At 36.1% G+C, this 15,815-nt stretch overlaps 1 protein-coding gene across 1 annotated transcript; it reads right to left on the minus strand.

The window, feature by feature from the left end:
• Positions 1 to 17: 17 nt before the first annotated feature.
• On the minus strand, positions 18 to 15,802 carry SLC25A40 (solute carrier family 25 member 40). Its single transcript, XM_032746661.3, has 11 exons — positions 15,676 to 15,802; positions 14,685 to 14,803; positions 13,836 to 13,895; positions 12,564 to 12,670; positions 10,677 to 10,744; positions 8,937 to 9,061; positions 7,552 to 7,725; positions 4,220 to 4,329; positions 3,823 to 3,904; positions 2,130 to 2,210; positions 18 to 618 (listed from the first exon to the last, which is right to left on the minus strand). Exons 2-11 carry the CDS (start codon positions 14,776 to 14,778, stop codon positions 503 to 505), a joined length of 1,017 nt encoding a protein of 338 aa, XP_032602552.3. The 5' UTR covers positions 14,779 to 14,803; positions 15,676 to 15,802; the 3' UTR covers positions 18 to 502.
• Positions 15,803 to 15,815: the final 13 nt, after the last annotated feature.

Here is a 15,815-nt window from a genome sequence, read left to right on the forward strand (position 1 = left end):
GTACAGGATGAAACACGTAACAAGCAGCAAGAATAAATATTTCTTTAATTCACTCTGTATCAACCTCCATGCTGAGAAATAAATATATCTTACACTTAGAAACCCAAAACGTTTTTAAACATAATTTTAAAACCCAAGTAAAATGTTTAATCATGAATGCTTAAAATTTAACACAGTGGAAGTCATTCTTCATTGCTATGTCCAGCCTCAATTTTTCTTCTCTTTCTCCTTTCTTTTTTCTTTTGTTCTTCCTTCCTTTCTTTTTTCTCTCCAGCTGCAAGAGAAGTCATAAAATCTTCAATGATAGTTTAAGGGTGATATGCATTTTCTTATTCTTAATAAAAAAAGTGAATTAATCCTTTGTGAAAGTTAAAAATTAAGCTTTATTTAATTACCAAATGTAACAGTAGAAATTCATTTGGAATTCTAGAAAGCATCTTCATAGATTTAAATTTGGCACAACTTCCATCATATACTTCGCCTTCTACAATTGGATGAAGAATTATGGATGTTGGTTCTTTTTTTCATTTAATTGAGAAAAGAAAGACTTTCCATATTCGTAGGTGCTGATCATTATGGCACAAGCAGGAGCAACTTTAAACAGCCGTGGAGTAATACCTGCCCAGAGGAGAAAGGGAAGTATTCACTATTAATTGTTTTCAGACCCAAGTGCTGCAGTACAATGTGTTGATCACAATATATCAATACCATAGTATATCAGTTTAGAGCTGGGATTCCACCTGCTCACATGCCTCAAAATACTGAATTTACTGGCTGTAGGTATTACCACAGTAATAAGCTTATGCCCCTCCCCTCTGCGGTCTTGTGTGGTCTGCCTGCCTCAAGTCCATTGTGTCTCTGCCCCTTCTGACTGTGCAACTGGAGCACTTGGACCTGCAGGGCTCCTGTGCTCCAGCACACCAGAGGTTGCCTCTACTAAGATAAAGAATTATGGTCACATTAATAAATGATGTAATTTAAGTGTTAAATGTTTCCCATTATAGTCAACTGTGATCTTGCCAGTGGAGGTTAGAAAGTGATTCAGTTTAGAGGAAGGGAAATAAGGCTGAATATCCCCTTGCCCACACACAGCCAGTCCCTCTACTTCCCCTTGAAATGCAAAGACATCTGCAGAGAGCCAGCACAGATGACACAGGACCCATAGAGAACTTGTGTGGCTTTGGAACAGCAGCAAGGAGCCAGGCAGACTAACCCCAGTCATCTCAGCTATGTGTTACCAACTGAACTGGAGGGGTGGCTCATCAAGGCTATCTCTAAACTCTGCTACCCATGTGTCAAGACTGAAGTGTGTTTTAATCTATTAACTGAATACAGTATCAATATTATTGATACTTTGTGGTGTCTTGCATTCTGTTGGCATACAGTGCTCTGAAATATGCAAATCCTGTTACCCAGCTATGCCATCACTGTACATACAGCGAGGAAAGCAGTTTAATCTCTTTCAGCTAACAAGTCTTGCAAGGCCTAACCACCTGTGCAGCCTTTCACACAAGGGCCCCAATGAGCCAGTGCAGCGTGCTGAAGGCTGGTAAATATCCTGGATTTGCAATGTCTCCTGCTGATTTTAATCTTAGTATCTTGTAATTTCTGCCTGAGGCTGCCAGAGTCATGCAGGAGAGGGCCAATGTTTTCCCTTGTCTTCCTCTGGTCACCAACATACCTATAGAAGCTTTTCTTTTGCCCTTGACATCCCTGGCCAGGTTCATTCCCTAACCCAATCTCTGTCTACTTGAACCATTTCTCTGTGGCAGGTTACCTGTCCTGGCTTCCTTATTGTGTCTGAGTTTGTCCAGGAGCTCCTCCTTCCTCCATACAGACAACCTGGAGTTTTCACCTGACTTTCTCTTTGCTGGGATACATTGTTCCTGAGTCTGGAGAACGTGATTCTTGAATATTAACCAGCTTTCTTGGGCCTCTCTTCCCTCCAGGATTTTATCCCATGGTACTCTACCAGGAGGGGCCATGTTGCATGTCTGTTGCTTTATATATGCAAACTATTGCATAACTGACAGTGTTCACAGAAATGGAAATATATAATTTATGCATGTCAACATCTATAATTAAGAACATTCTAGTCTGAATTTTTTTAGAGATAGGAAAAAAATTACCTGCAAATAATCCAGTAATCCCATTTCCAGCAGCAATTTTCCTCATAACTGCCCAGGTTGATTTACTGTCCCTCTGTGGAACTCAATATAGCACAAGACAACAGTGAATTAGGCAATCCATGCAATGCCAAAGAAATATATTTTTAGAAATCAGAGAGTCACAGATTTAATTGTTAAGCTTAACTCCTTTTGTTGTTAATTTTATCCATCTTATTTATACAGTATGTTAAATTAATACAGTATGCAAATAGACAAATTGAAACAGCAAGACATGAAAAAACCTGTAGTAAAACCTAGAGTAAGATAAATGAACAACTTCTACAGTCTCTATTGGATTGCTGATACAGATGAAAAAAGCCAAAGCAGTTTCATAGAATACATTCATTAGGAATATCCCACAGCCCTGGGAAGCCAAATAATAGTTTTGCAGCCACAGAGAGACAAAATGTAGATGCATAGTCAGTGCCTAAGTCTAATAGTAACTGGATTTGGAAAAAATTAAACTGGCACAAATTAAAGATTACAATAATGGAATTTAAAAAATATAAATTAATATGGTTAATATTAACCTAATAAATATATGGCAGATACGTGTTTCAAAGTGGTGTTGGGAAGGAATTCTTATATTTATCAGCATAGGAAAAGAATAAAAACAGTAACTATTTGTATTTAAAACTTCTTCAATACTTGTTCTGCAATCAAATGATAATAAATTTTTTCATTAATTACTCCAGGAAATAAAAATTTACCTGAGAGAATGAAACCTCATGCCAAAAAGTGAGCACTTATTTTCTAAGCATTTGAATTTTCTAAACTATTTTATTTTATTTTTATTTTCTAAACTATTTGGATACTCAGCCTTTTTAATGGTCTGTAATCTTAAAGTCATGATGTAATATTTATTTAGGTTAATGTAAGTTCTTCACTGGTCCACATCCCAAGCAATAGAAGAAAAGGTATTATATACCACATCAATTTGGATAAAACAGAACAGTGCTCTACTGACAAAAGCAAAACAGAAACTTCCTCTTTCATCCTTTAAAGATGTTGGAACATTCATTAATATGTCCTCCAAAATAATTTTTTTAAATCACATGAAAAGAAGGTAAAAAACACACAACCTAGGCACAATACTTTCTAGTCTAATACTTATCACAAGAATATTGCTATGTAGGAGCAAGTGGTAGTGAATGTTGTTCTGAAGACTTCTTCAATTGATCACTGTTCACCTGAATGTTTGTTATGAAGTTACTTTTTTGCCTATTTAAATATAACTTGCTTCAATCATAGAATAGTTTGGGTTCAAAAGAACCGAAGAACCTTTATTAGTTATCTAGTCCAACATCCCTGCAATAAGCAGGGACATCTCAAATTTGAAATTAGTCTGCCTAAATGTAATAACTTTGGAGCCCTTTGTTTCAATTTTATACCATCTTATTAAGCTATATTGTTCTGAACTCACACATTTTCCCTCTTCCATGCCATTAATAAAATATGGTATTCTCCTATTCTCCTAAATTTTATCTTATCTATATACTACAACTGGGGGAAGAAAAAATGCCTGAGTGATAAAACCTTTACATATACTTTATAAGTGGCAAATATTTAAAATTCCTACCACAAGCCATACCCAAATACTAGGTTTTATTTTTTGAAACACAATAGGGTTTTTTGAGTCTTACCAGCAACTTACTTTTTAAGGTCTCATTCTCCCAAAGTTGAGTCTGCCTATGTGTTTTCACTACATCAAATGGCTGAGTTACAACAGCTGCAATCTATCAGGAAATCAGTTTTAATGTTACTGCACAATAAGTTAAAATTTAACCCTAAATTTTTAAATTAAAGTGCACACACAATTTAACACTAGATTTGATATTCCAAGCACATGATATTTTAAAGTCTAGTGTGTCAGAACATTGCAATTTATTCAGATTTATTTAATCACATTGAATGCCATATATGTGTTTGAAGTACAAGTACCCCAAAATATACAACATTTCTGAGAGAAAAATCTAAAATCATACCTTTTTAAAATAATTTATTAGTGCTAACAATAAAGAATAGTACTAAAAATGAAATTATATACTTACAGAGCCAGCTGCTGCTCCTGAAGTAAAAGAAACAAAAAATGTAGGTTCATTTGCACCAAGTTTCTTGCACATCATCTTCTTGAAACGTTCATAATTATACCAATACAATGCTATGATTACAAAAAAAATAAACTTGCATTACAACAGAGTTGTATAACAAGTACAAAAATTCTTACATCAATTCTTACATAAGAATTCTACTGTGGCAAAAAAAGCAAACAGAAACAAGAGCTGAAAGCATAATAAGTGTCCTATGTGATAACCCATGGACAGATTGCCGTGTTCCCCATGTTCTCCATATACCAAATTTCTTCATGATACAAATTAGCCTAGTCATTTTGTCTTTCCCTTAGGTAACCCCGACCTTCATACAATCGAAACCCAGCACTATAAAACTCACACTCAATTTAAAATAAATCAAAATGTAGGCTTCTAATTACTCACTATATTTTCAGGCATATTTTGTGTTTCATACATCTCAGGAATTCTATAAAAATGAAATTCTATACAAAATGAAAATTGCTCAGGACTGCCTCATACTTTTTTGAGGCACTGTATAAAATTTAATTCTGAGAGAACAAAAAAATATGATTTTGCTCCCTGGACTAATAGAGAAATACCTCTGTGGGGACTGTCAAACAACCTTTAGGAATAACATCTTCTGAGCTAAACTGCACTTTTTTCTGCTTTCTAACTAAAACTTCAAACAATACACTACTGGGCTGAATTAGAGATTAATTCCTCATGGCAGTTGGTGAACTAAATACTGCAAATACTAAATACTGCTCCATATCCTGAAAGGTAACAATGCCTCGTTCAGCACCGAGTTCTGAAGGTTGTGCCAGCAGAAAAATTTCACAGCATTTTCTTGCCATCAAGACTACCAGCTCACATGCCTGGCCTCCAACATTTTGCAAAAGTAAAAGTAGGCAGTATCTCAGAAAGCATTCTTGAGGATTTGAGGAGAACCTACCATTGAAACGTACAAAACCCCAGTTTCATATAAATTATCTAGATCCAGCATTTTCTTAAGCACCTACAGAACACATCTCCCTGAACACCATTCACCTTTATATTGTCTGTGACACTGCTTAAAGAAGGACTTGAATATTATTATTTAAACCAGTTTTTGTGTTTATAAGCATTCATAACTTAAGTTTTGTTCAGACTAGCTAGCATCCCAAGGAACATGCTTGAAACGTGTGATGAACACTTGGGCTAGGAACAGAGTGGAATTCTAATTATGCTGTGCTTCTTGAGTCATGCTGTGCTGTTTGTTTTCAACACGACCTGCTTTCTCTACTCTGTGTTACACTGATTTTAACTCTTGAGATAGTGACTTGAACTCCCTGCAGCGAAGGTGCAAACTGAAAACCCCAAAGATTCAGCTGCTGTTGGGGCATCATTCAAACTAAAGAGCTCAGACTGAAAGAATAAGGGGAGCACATCATAGCAGATAGACAGCAGTTATAAGGAAAAAATTATCAGGATATACAGTTGGAAAAGGCATTAAGCAGCATTTCACAACCATAGCTTTACATAAGCAGAATGTTGTGTATTTGGGGTTTTTTTAAATACATGTCCCTTCACTCGTGCTTCTACTTGCCTGCTCACTATTGGTTGAGTGGTTCTCAACATGCAGCTACTGCCTTACAGGTTAACTTGTGCCTCTACCATCATGCCCTCAAAGTACTGGGCACAGGTGAGTGGGTGGCCACTGCCTGTCCAGGGAATGCCAGAGCAGTGTGGAAACTGACTAAAAATCAACAAGCCTGGCTTGGAGCAGTGGAAGAACAGCAGGCATGGACACAAGAATCTGAAAAGGGCTGAGAAGAATGCACATCACCTTAATGCCCTCTTCCTTGTGCACTCCCTCTGATTTTCCCACTCTGTTAAAAGCAGCAGGGGGAAGGAAGCTCACCTGCTCCAGCCACACTGCTACAGACAAAAATCAATAAAAGAATGATAGTTTCTACTTGAAGTCAGACAGCAGGAACCGGATGAAGAATTTGAGAGTTCCCTTACAAACCTTAGAGAACAGCTTACAAGAAAATTGCATTTGGCAGAGAAGAAAATAGAGTAAATTAAGAATAAATATTGAACAGGAAACACTTCAGAAAAAAGATTCAGATGAAGTCTTTAGCCTTAGTGAAACTGTGTTTTCATAGGTTCATAAGCCTTCCCTATCACAGAAGATTAAATTAAGTCCCATCAAGGAACTGGATCTTAAAGCGGGAAATACATTCCAATCTAAATTTTCAAACAGTAGCTAAGTGAAAAAGAGAGCATTATAAATTCTGGAAAGAAGACAGCTGAAATAAGTTGGCTCAGTTTACTCACTTTACTACCAACTGCAATTTTAAAGTAAATATCCTCATCACACCCCACTTACATCTCAGTTTGGTCCATGGCCAATTTAAAATTTACTCTGGGTACACATATCCTGTAACAGCCCAAACCAATGACTAGCCCACCAGATTGTTTGAAAAAACAAATTAAATTAGATATCAGATCATCTTAAGAGTGAAGTAAGACAACAGAGATAGCAGGTCAAATACTTCAAAGGTTCTCTGACTCCAAAATCAGGTTTGAATAACAGTCTTTCTAAAAATAGGTTTGAAGAAATTTTCTGGGCCAACATAAAGTGTTTAAAGTTTCCTGGTACTACCCCAATGATAGAAAATGCTCCAATGACAACTGATGTCTGATGATCCAAAAGTACTCTGACAAAAACAGGCCTTAAAAGGACAGGGGCTTGCTGGTGCTTTGGCAGTCTCCCCTGTAGCATCTGTCCCAGTTACCTTAAGGAATAGCCTAGGACTAGTTATGCTTTGAATCAGACTCTTCTTCTTCTAGGTTTTCAGCTTTCAAGTCTTGCTAAAGAGTTTTTTGGAGCAGTTATACAAACAAATTCATCTTGACTTGAAAAAAAAATAAATCTTGAAGACACTACTGTGTCACTCTCTGTACGTGTTTCCAAAATTATGTAGCAGAACACTTAGATACAGCATGGTTATCAGAAAATAGCTACTATTTCTGTCACTGAGAAAATTTCCAGCTGAAACTCTTAAAAAGCAGCCATTGTGTAAGCTAAAGATGAGAAGAAAGAGTCTAAGTACAGAAAAAGGGAATGTAACAATGAATCCTATCTGGTGTCCACAAACAAAATGGGGAGTGGGAAAAAAATCACATCTTCAGAGAATTTATAAATAAAAACACTCAAAAGACAAAAAGTAATTCTCAGTCCTTCCTAAAGCCAACTATTAAAACTACCTAAAAACACAAAACAAATAATATAAACCATAAAAACCTGCATGGAGAATAAACCTTACCTGAGAAAGGAACATCTCTGAGAATAGTAGAAGTCCAGCCCTGCCACAGGGAGAACCACCCGTCTGCAGCCACTTTGGTGCTGATAGCCCGGTACAGCTGCTTGTAGGACAACCTGCGATACTGCAGGTGAGTTCTGATCAGCTCCAGCGGACTCACCACAGTGGTAGTACTGACTGCAAATGAAACATGGCTTTATTAGAAAAATCAATATTTAATAGTACAATTTCCTGAACAGTCAAGCCATGTCTCACCTAACTTTATGTATTTGATTATTTTCAAACTTTCCTTGAACTAATTCCCAAAATAAGTTTCCTTTCCAACTAAGAAAAATGTGCCTATTCACAGTACCTACATTTCCAGTTTAGTTTTTTTGTTTGTTTGTTTTTTGTTTTCAATGCTAGCATGTTGAGAATCCTCATTTTTCAGATTTAACATCTAAATAGGCTGAAAATTTCAAGTACTTACACTCAATTATTTTCATTAGTTGCCATTTTAAACTGTAACTTGAAGAAAGCGATCTTGATGTTTAAGGCTTCTTTTTGTGTTAAGGACAGAATTGTGGTTACAGATTTAAGCTTTTATTGATTTCTAAGCATCTTTGCCACTCTTATTTCAAACTATCGAGAACAATTATCTGATAAAGCAACTCTTGCATCTTGCACAATTGTCAGTGAATCATCACTCAGCAACAAGCTACCATCACACATCTAACAGACATTAAAAATTTTACTAGATCTAAGAATTTTTCTTCTGTTGCAAGAATATGGTTTTACACATTAATTTAAAATATGGAACAGCCTTAATAAGAACAATGTACCACAAAATAGCAATTCTTTTTCCACTAGTCTGTCAGTGCCCCCATGGTTGTCACAGGTAGAACATGGAACTGCACCATCAGACCCTTCCAAGAAATCCCTAAAATAAATTAGCTGACTTAATTCTACAAAAAATAGATTAAGAAAAGGATAAACAAAAGTAAGAAAGTATATAAATTCCATCCACATCATACAGCAGTAAAACCAGTACAAGTCAAATTTTCATCTTTATTATAATTACCTATGTACCTTCCATTAGAGCAAATGATGATGTTTATTATTAGATTGAATGCAGAACAGACGTAAATTGTCCTTGGTAGAAATCCAGAAATATAAAATTTTGAACCAGTTACAAATGTAGTGAAAGTGTTTCAGCAAAACCAAATCTCATTATACCAGGTTAGAGGGTTCTGTTGCCCAATAAATACTGGGTAATGACAGTATTCCTTCCTATCCCACATTTAAACCCACAGCATATTTACTTTAAACAAAAGTCAAGAAAACAAACCCAAGAAAACAACATAGAAGTATAATGTTCCAGTTTTCTCTTTAAACAGAGGACAACCTACATCTGCTTAAGGAACCTGCAATAACTGGAATGTGCTCATCATGCTTTCCTGGTCTATTTTTCAAAGCTTCACACAGCTGATCATAGCAGGTAAAATAGACTGCTGTGGTAGGAACTGCCATTATTCTAAAATATAAGAGAGGAAATCTAAATTAATACCAGGAAAGCAGGAAAATAAAATCAACTGTCTTGTATTGATACTTTACTTACATTTTATAAAAAGTTAAACCTCAAGCTGCATGTAATGGATTAGTAAAAATGCCAACATTAATCCCATAGCTTTGATTCACTGCTTCTAATTCAGAATTTCAAATGCACACATTTCCCAGGTTTTCATTTCATTAGGGAAAACCATAAGTAAAACGATGGTAGATTATCTCAGTCAAAATCTATTTTGTACCAGTTACAGAATTATTTTGATAAAGAATAGGAAGTGAAAGATCTGAAAATGAAGAATTCAAACAAAATATTACACAAGTACTATTAACCTTAATTTTTATTTATGTAACAATTGGATATTATGCTCTTGATCAACAGCAATGATACTACTTAAGAGACAATGTAGTATGCAAAAATATATGCTTTTTCCATACCAGCATAGTACAGACTGTAGTAGGAAGAGCTAGATTCAATAATCATTCAGTGCAGGGGAAAAGCACCACATCTTATTATAATCTGGCAATTACACTTCTGTGTTATGGCTGTGCCAATACAGCATGTACCACCATTACCAAAAACCACCGAGGACCATCATGCTTGGAAAACAACATGGCTTAGTTTATATCTTCTCTTCTACTTGTGTGGCTTTCTCCAGTAAAGAAAGTTCTTTGCTGGAGAACAGAACACATGCTTTGTAAAAAACTGTATTGACTGGAACAGTTCAGTCAGGTCCTAAGGTTTATATTTTGAAATTGCCACATACTGGAGAGTAAACAAGGCTGAACTCCATCATACTTTGCTTTTTTTGTGCCTATACAATGAGCACTGTCAGCAAATCAAAAGTGTACCAGTGCTTCCCACTGGGTACTTCTCACTTTGTGCCTTACAAGATACAAGTTTAATACACATCTTAGATTTGAAAACTTGCTTGGTTTATGAAAGAAAACATAATTATAGAGGTCTTATTTTCTATCTGTACTAGGTTAATATGAATAAAGAGATAAAACAGTTTGGGGCTGTTAAGCCTAAAGAGAAGACCAGCAGGAGATCTGATTGCAGTGTTTAAATATGTAAATTGCTCTTGTAGAGAGAAAATTAATTATCTGTTTATCCAGACATAAAACCCCAAAGTTCTTTGAAATAAAGAAGATGATTACAAAAATTGAGTAAGGGTAATGAGGTGAAACACCAGAGTATCTGGAAATAGCTGTGCTGCTGATAGCAAGTCATTAAGTAACAAGATACAACAGGAATGTGTCGAAGACTGACCCTCTCAAGTGACCAGGTCCCATCCTGTGATTCGATGATGCTATCAAAGGAATGGTTATAGTAGGAAAAAAAAAAAAAAAGGCATGAAAAGTCTGATCCTGCTAAACTACAGAGAATGCATCAGGAAATTCTAAAATCTGACAAAAATTATACTGTCCATAGACATTTCTGATTGAACTGATTCGTCTGTAACTTCAGAATTGACAAAATTTTAAAAATAACTTAGAAATAAGCATAATAATTTGTCAAAATAATTAAGTAATTTTTTAACAATAACTTACAGCATGTTACTACAAAAACCCATTCAACTTACAGTGTTGGGGGAAGCCCACTCCACAATGACTTAATTCCCTCTATTCGAATAATTTTCATAAATGCATCCTAAAAATATAAACCGGCAAAGAGCAATATTTATCTACAAACTTTTGTAGTTAGTAACACATTTTAGTTGGCAAAACACAAAACTAATGTCTTTAAAAGTATGTTTCTAAAATGGCTTATAATTGTAAGATTCCAATTTTATAACTGCTTACACAAGCTATCACACTTAATCATGCAAACAGTTCCACTGAGCTGAACAGAATAATTTATGTGACTGAAATTAAGAATTTCCTTCCATCTTTAAAAAGCCAAAGTACTAAGTGCTTATCAGTGACTGATAGCCCTGTGAATAACTATTTTCAGAACTAATATAGCATTGCAGCAATTTGTGGAAACGTCCCAAAAAATCCACTAAAATATTTTTTTCAATCTGTAGCAGAGTTTCTAGGCATGAAATAGCAACTAATTCTCGAAGATTCTTCAATACTTTCTCTGACAACATGACCCCATACATGCAGTGTGTATACACTATACCATATACAAGCTTTCAATTATTATTATTACAGCTGTCCTGTATATTCCCAGGTGACTGACAGCAGAACAACACTAAACCTTGAAGATCATTCATCTGAAATCACAAGCAAAGTCACAAACTTTGTAATGTCAGGATACTAATTTTCTTAAAACATCTGAGGAAAGAGGTTGGGATTCAATGGATTAGAATACGCCTAAGACCAGACATTATTACAGAGCCTCAAAAGATAGAGAGTCTGGCAGATCACAGAAAGGACTTAGAGGAAAGAAAAAGCAAATAGCTTTAGAGGAGACAGCCTTGATGGACTAATCCTGTGAGGTAAAAAGTTGAATGGAAAAAACAAAGAAATGGTTTATTACAACAAACATAACTAGCTTTGAAAGGAAGCCAAGCATCCCTAGAGGTCCAAAGATGGTTTAACAAAAAAGACACATTTATACTAGCTGGTTAGTGTCTTTATAACCCAGTTTCAACAAGTTTACAAAACAGGATAATAGATAGACTATTAATAGATAAGGTAATAGATAAGACTATTTTTTTTTAAAAAAGAAGATGAAGTTATACGATAGTCATTCTTCTTTGAGAATCACCTTGTTCTGGCAAAACCAGGCATAAATTCATGTCAAATAGAAAACTAAGAAACTTTCTAAAATTATATAGAAAAGGCAATTGAAAAAAATCACACTTGTAAAGTTATTAGTTAAAAAAAAAAACTCTTAAACTGCTGAAGACACCTTATGCATTAACCTCAAGATTTTAATTCTGAAAAATCCTTGATCTTAGGTTTAATTTAATGGCAGAGTCAAAAAAAAAATGACTAATGAACCAGCATGACAGTATCTGCCAGCAAGTCTGTTTCAAGTGTTTAGGAAAATGCTAGTCCTACAAGTCTAAATACTTGACAGGATAGATACTTCTCTGGATAGAGAACTTGACACATGGACTTAACTTTAAACACTACCTGCACCATTAGTTCAGCTCACGAGCACATTGGGAGATGTGTGGGCACAAGGGCTGTAAGCAGGAAAGAGAAAATTATCACCTGCAATCAGCAACTACTGCCAGTACAGCCAAAGTGGGGAAAATCAAATCATAAAGCCAGAAACCTTTGAGGAGAGCTGTGCAGCTGCCTCCTTGTTCATCTTTAGTAAGGAAGATGTATATTTTTGCAGACAGTAGAAGGTATGATCAAACAGCAGTGTAACCAATCTCATCAATCAGCAGTGTAACTACATTAAGACCCTGTCAAACGATAACAGATTCCAGTACAACCCAAAAAAACCTGAAAACTTTAGAGTATGCTACTTAAAAATGCAGTTTTATATACATGCAAAATGTTCTTACCCATGTCCCTTTGAAATGCCCAGGTTTTTTATACCAGGCTTTGCTGCCCTCATTTCCACAAACATAAACATGATCCATAAGGCCATTGGAGTATACAAAACACTTTCCTAATAAAATGGTGTATAAGAATATAGTTAATGCTTGTAAGATTATTTTTATGCAGCAGCAATTTCAAATTGGATATAACGGCAACACAGATTTATCTCTGGTTAGTTACAGAGGGGCAAAATAATTTGGTAAGTCAGAAATGACAAATTAGGTCAAAGGACAGAGGGTACAAATGTACCACTCAGACTGCCCAACTAAATGGAACTGCCTTCACAAGGCTCCAAGAGACATGTTCAGGTTGTATTACCATCTGCTGAAAGGTAAAAGTAACAGAAGACCTGAATATCACTACTGTATGTAACTGTGAACATCTTTCAGACTTTTAACATATTTTATTAAGTAGCCTCAGCATCCAAGTGGCAGTATTGTATCTTATTGGTATTATTGTTATTATTATATCTTATCTTGGTCCGTATTTATACTAGATCATCCCCTCCATTTGTTTTTCATTTCTCCTACATTATGTGCTTTTCAACCTGTTTGATAAAATATTATTGCCATTACAAAAACACACTTTAAGCTTCACATTTGCAGATTTCTGAAGGCTTTAGAACTTACTCAAAACCAGGATAGAAGGCACAAGTATTTTTCCTAATTTAATTTGCAAGTGTGACTGCAGATACCTTCACATTCAACATGAAAAATCAGTCATCTTCTTTCCTTTTAAATCTCATTTACTAAGTACAAGTAAATAGTAGGAACCATTAGCACATCTCTGAGAGCACAATATCTTCATCTATTTAGAACCCAAGAGACAAGGGACTTGTTAAGACTTGTCCATTTCAAAAAATCTTTGGATTCTGGAGGAGATGAACTTTGATATAACATCCTGACCACTTAAGCCCTCTGATGAAATATTTATTCATTTAGTAACAGCTTTTTATTGTTTGACTCAACTTGGTATTGGTTGTACGTTCTGCCATAATGAAAATATTAAGACAGGGAAAAAAAGCCTGTTAAAAATGGTATAGATGTATGCAATTTTTTCCCACTGTGTCTGTTTAGTACATATTAGCCTGTTACCTTCCCCCCCCCCCCCAGTTATATTAGAGAAACAAAATCAAACATTCCGCACCTCAGCACAGCACTATGACAACTATCAGTTAAATACAAGAGCAAAAAGCAAACTGTGTCCCCCATTGCACTACATATTTGTTTGTTTACCTTTATGGAATGGATTCCTTTGGGCTTGCAGTCGAATTTTGATAACATCAAGAGGAGTTACTAAAATAAAACAGAAGTCATTTAGAAACACTCAGGATGCCCTGAAAATGTAGAAGTCTAGAGATGCTCTATCATGAGCTTCTACAACCTTTTATTTGTTTGGGGGGGGGGGGGGGTGAATGCGGGGAGAACCTCACCTAACAGATTTTACAATGTTATCAAGCAGAGAGAAAAGGGATGCTGGCAGACAGAGACAATGCTATCAGAGACAAAGGAGAACTACACACTCTATATCATTTGCAAGATATCAGATCTATCTTTTCTAATTTACTAACAGCTGCATAGGCATGCAACATTAGAGATACACAAAGCTCATTCAAAAACCACTGTGCCATGTTGTCTGTAATCGCTTTTATAAGTAGCATACCATAAGGCAAACAAAATCAAATTTTGGCCTCCGGCATATAAAATAACACAGCACTCTTCATGTGTTTGTTCTTTTTCAATAAACTGACCATAATACAACTTTCAAGAAAACAAAAGTTAAATTCATACTTTTCTTCTTTTTGCTGCATGTAGCCAATATGTAAAACATTGGAGTTCTTGAAAAGTGAAGGTTTAGTGAACATTTCACTGCTTCCACTGCAGCCCTTATAACTACCACAGGCTGAGACATGCTGAACGCTGCAGTGGCTGGGCAGCTGGACCATCTTCCTCTGATTATGTCGGCTGAGGATTAGATTCCACATATTCGTGGAAACATACATAAGGAGACCTCATGCTGAGTCAAACTGAAAAGTAATCACTTTGTAAGATTCTCTCTGTGGCCAGCTTCATAGTTTGCCTTACCAAATAATGATGTAATTATAGCTCCACAACAAGAGGCTATTGCTTGCTGAACAATGGTTAGTTTTTGTACATTGATATCACTCATTTCAGCCATGGCTTTATCCCCAGAGTAGAAAAACCTGTTAAGGAATAGAAAAACATATTGTAAGACTACGCTTAAAATTTTCAGAAAAAAAGTCAAGGGATAAATATTTTCAATTTTCATTATTAAGTTGTGTAGAACCAGCAATATTATTTATCTACTTATATAGAAGCATCTCAGTAATTTTTGAGATTATTTGAGCCATATTTTGCAAATCAGTTTTCTAAAGACAATAAATCTTCAAAATCCTTCTTAAATGAAATACATTTACATGTTCTTGCAAACCACATTAAATGTTTAACATGTATGGACTTTAACTGCAACAAAGTGTCGACAAACACGCAAATAATCCTTACCAAGATAAACTCCCAGCCTGCAGCCCATAAACTGAAGCACGGCAGAATAATTGACCCAGCCCTTCTCTTGCTCCCATCTGTTCTGAGAGAAGCCAGAAAGGTCTCCTGGCTGAGCCCACAGCCCGCTAGTGATGACTGTGTGCCCTGGCACTCCTCGTGTAATAGGCAGGGACTAACTACTCATAATGCTAATTCCTCGAATTCCAGAAATTTAGGAATGCTTTCACAATATCTGCAACTAGCCAGGACAGGAGAAGATAATAAAAATACTTCAGAAAATAAAATCCTGAAATAGAGGCGTGTCTGTCAAAGTGCATCGCTGAGCTTAAGTGCAGCCCTAACTTTGTTAGAACCATTGATCTAAGCTCTTCATGGGCTTCACAAGAATGTTTTGTTATTTTCACTATGCTTCAAGTTAGATAGAAAGGATTAAGTTACACAAACCAACTCTGTCCTCTCAGGTGCTAACACTGCAACGGCAGGTGCGGATATTGTTTATTTTTCAGGTATCTCTAACTCAGAAGGGGACCGCTGCCCAGAACTGAGTACATACCCGATTATCAGCAGCGCCCGCCGGGGGCAAAGGTGTCCGCCACTCCGGCTGTGGCGAGGCGGGAAGAACGCTGCCACTCCTACCGCTCCGCCCGAGCCGAGGCCGCCCAGCTCGGTCCCCACAGCCGCCTTCCCCGCCTC

This window comes from Taeniopygia guttata, chromosome 2 (genome assembly GCF_048771995.1).
Source record: "Taeniopygia guttata chromosome 2, bTaeGut7.mat, whole genome shotgun sequence".
Classification (NCBI taxonomy): domain Eukaryota; kingdom Metazoa; phylum Chordata; class Aves; order Passeriformes; family Estrildidae; genus Taeniopygia; species Taeniopygia guttata.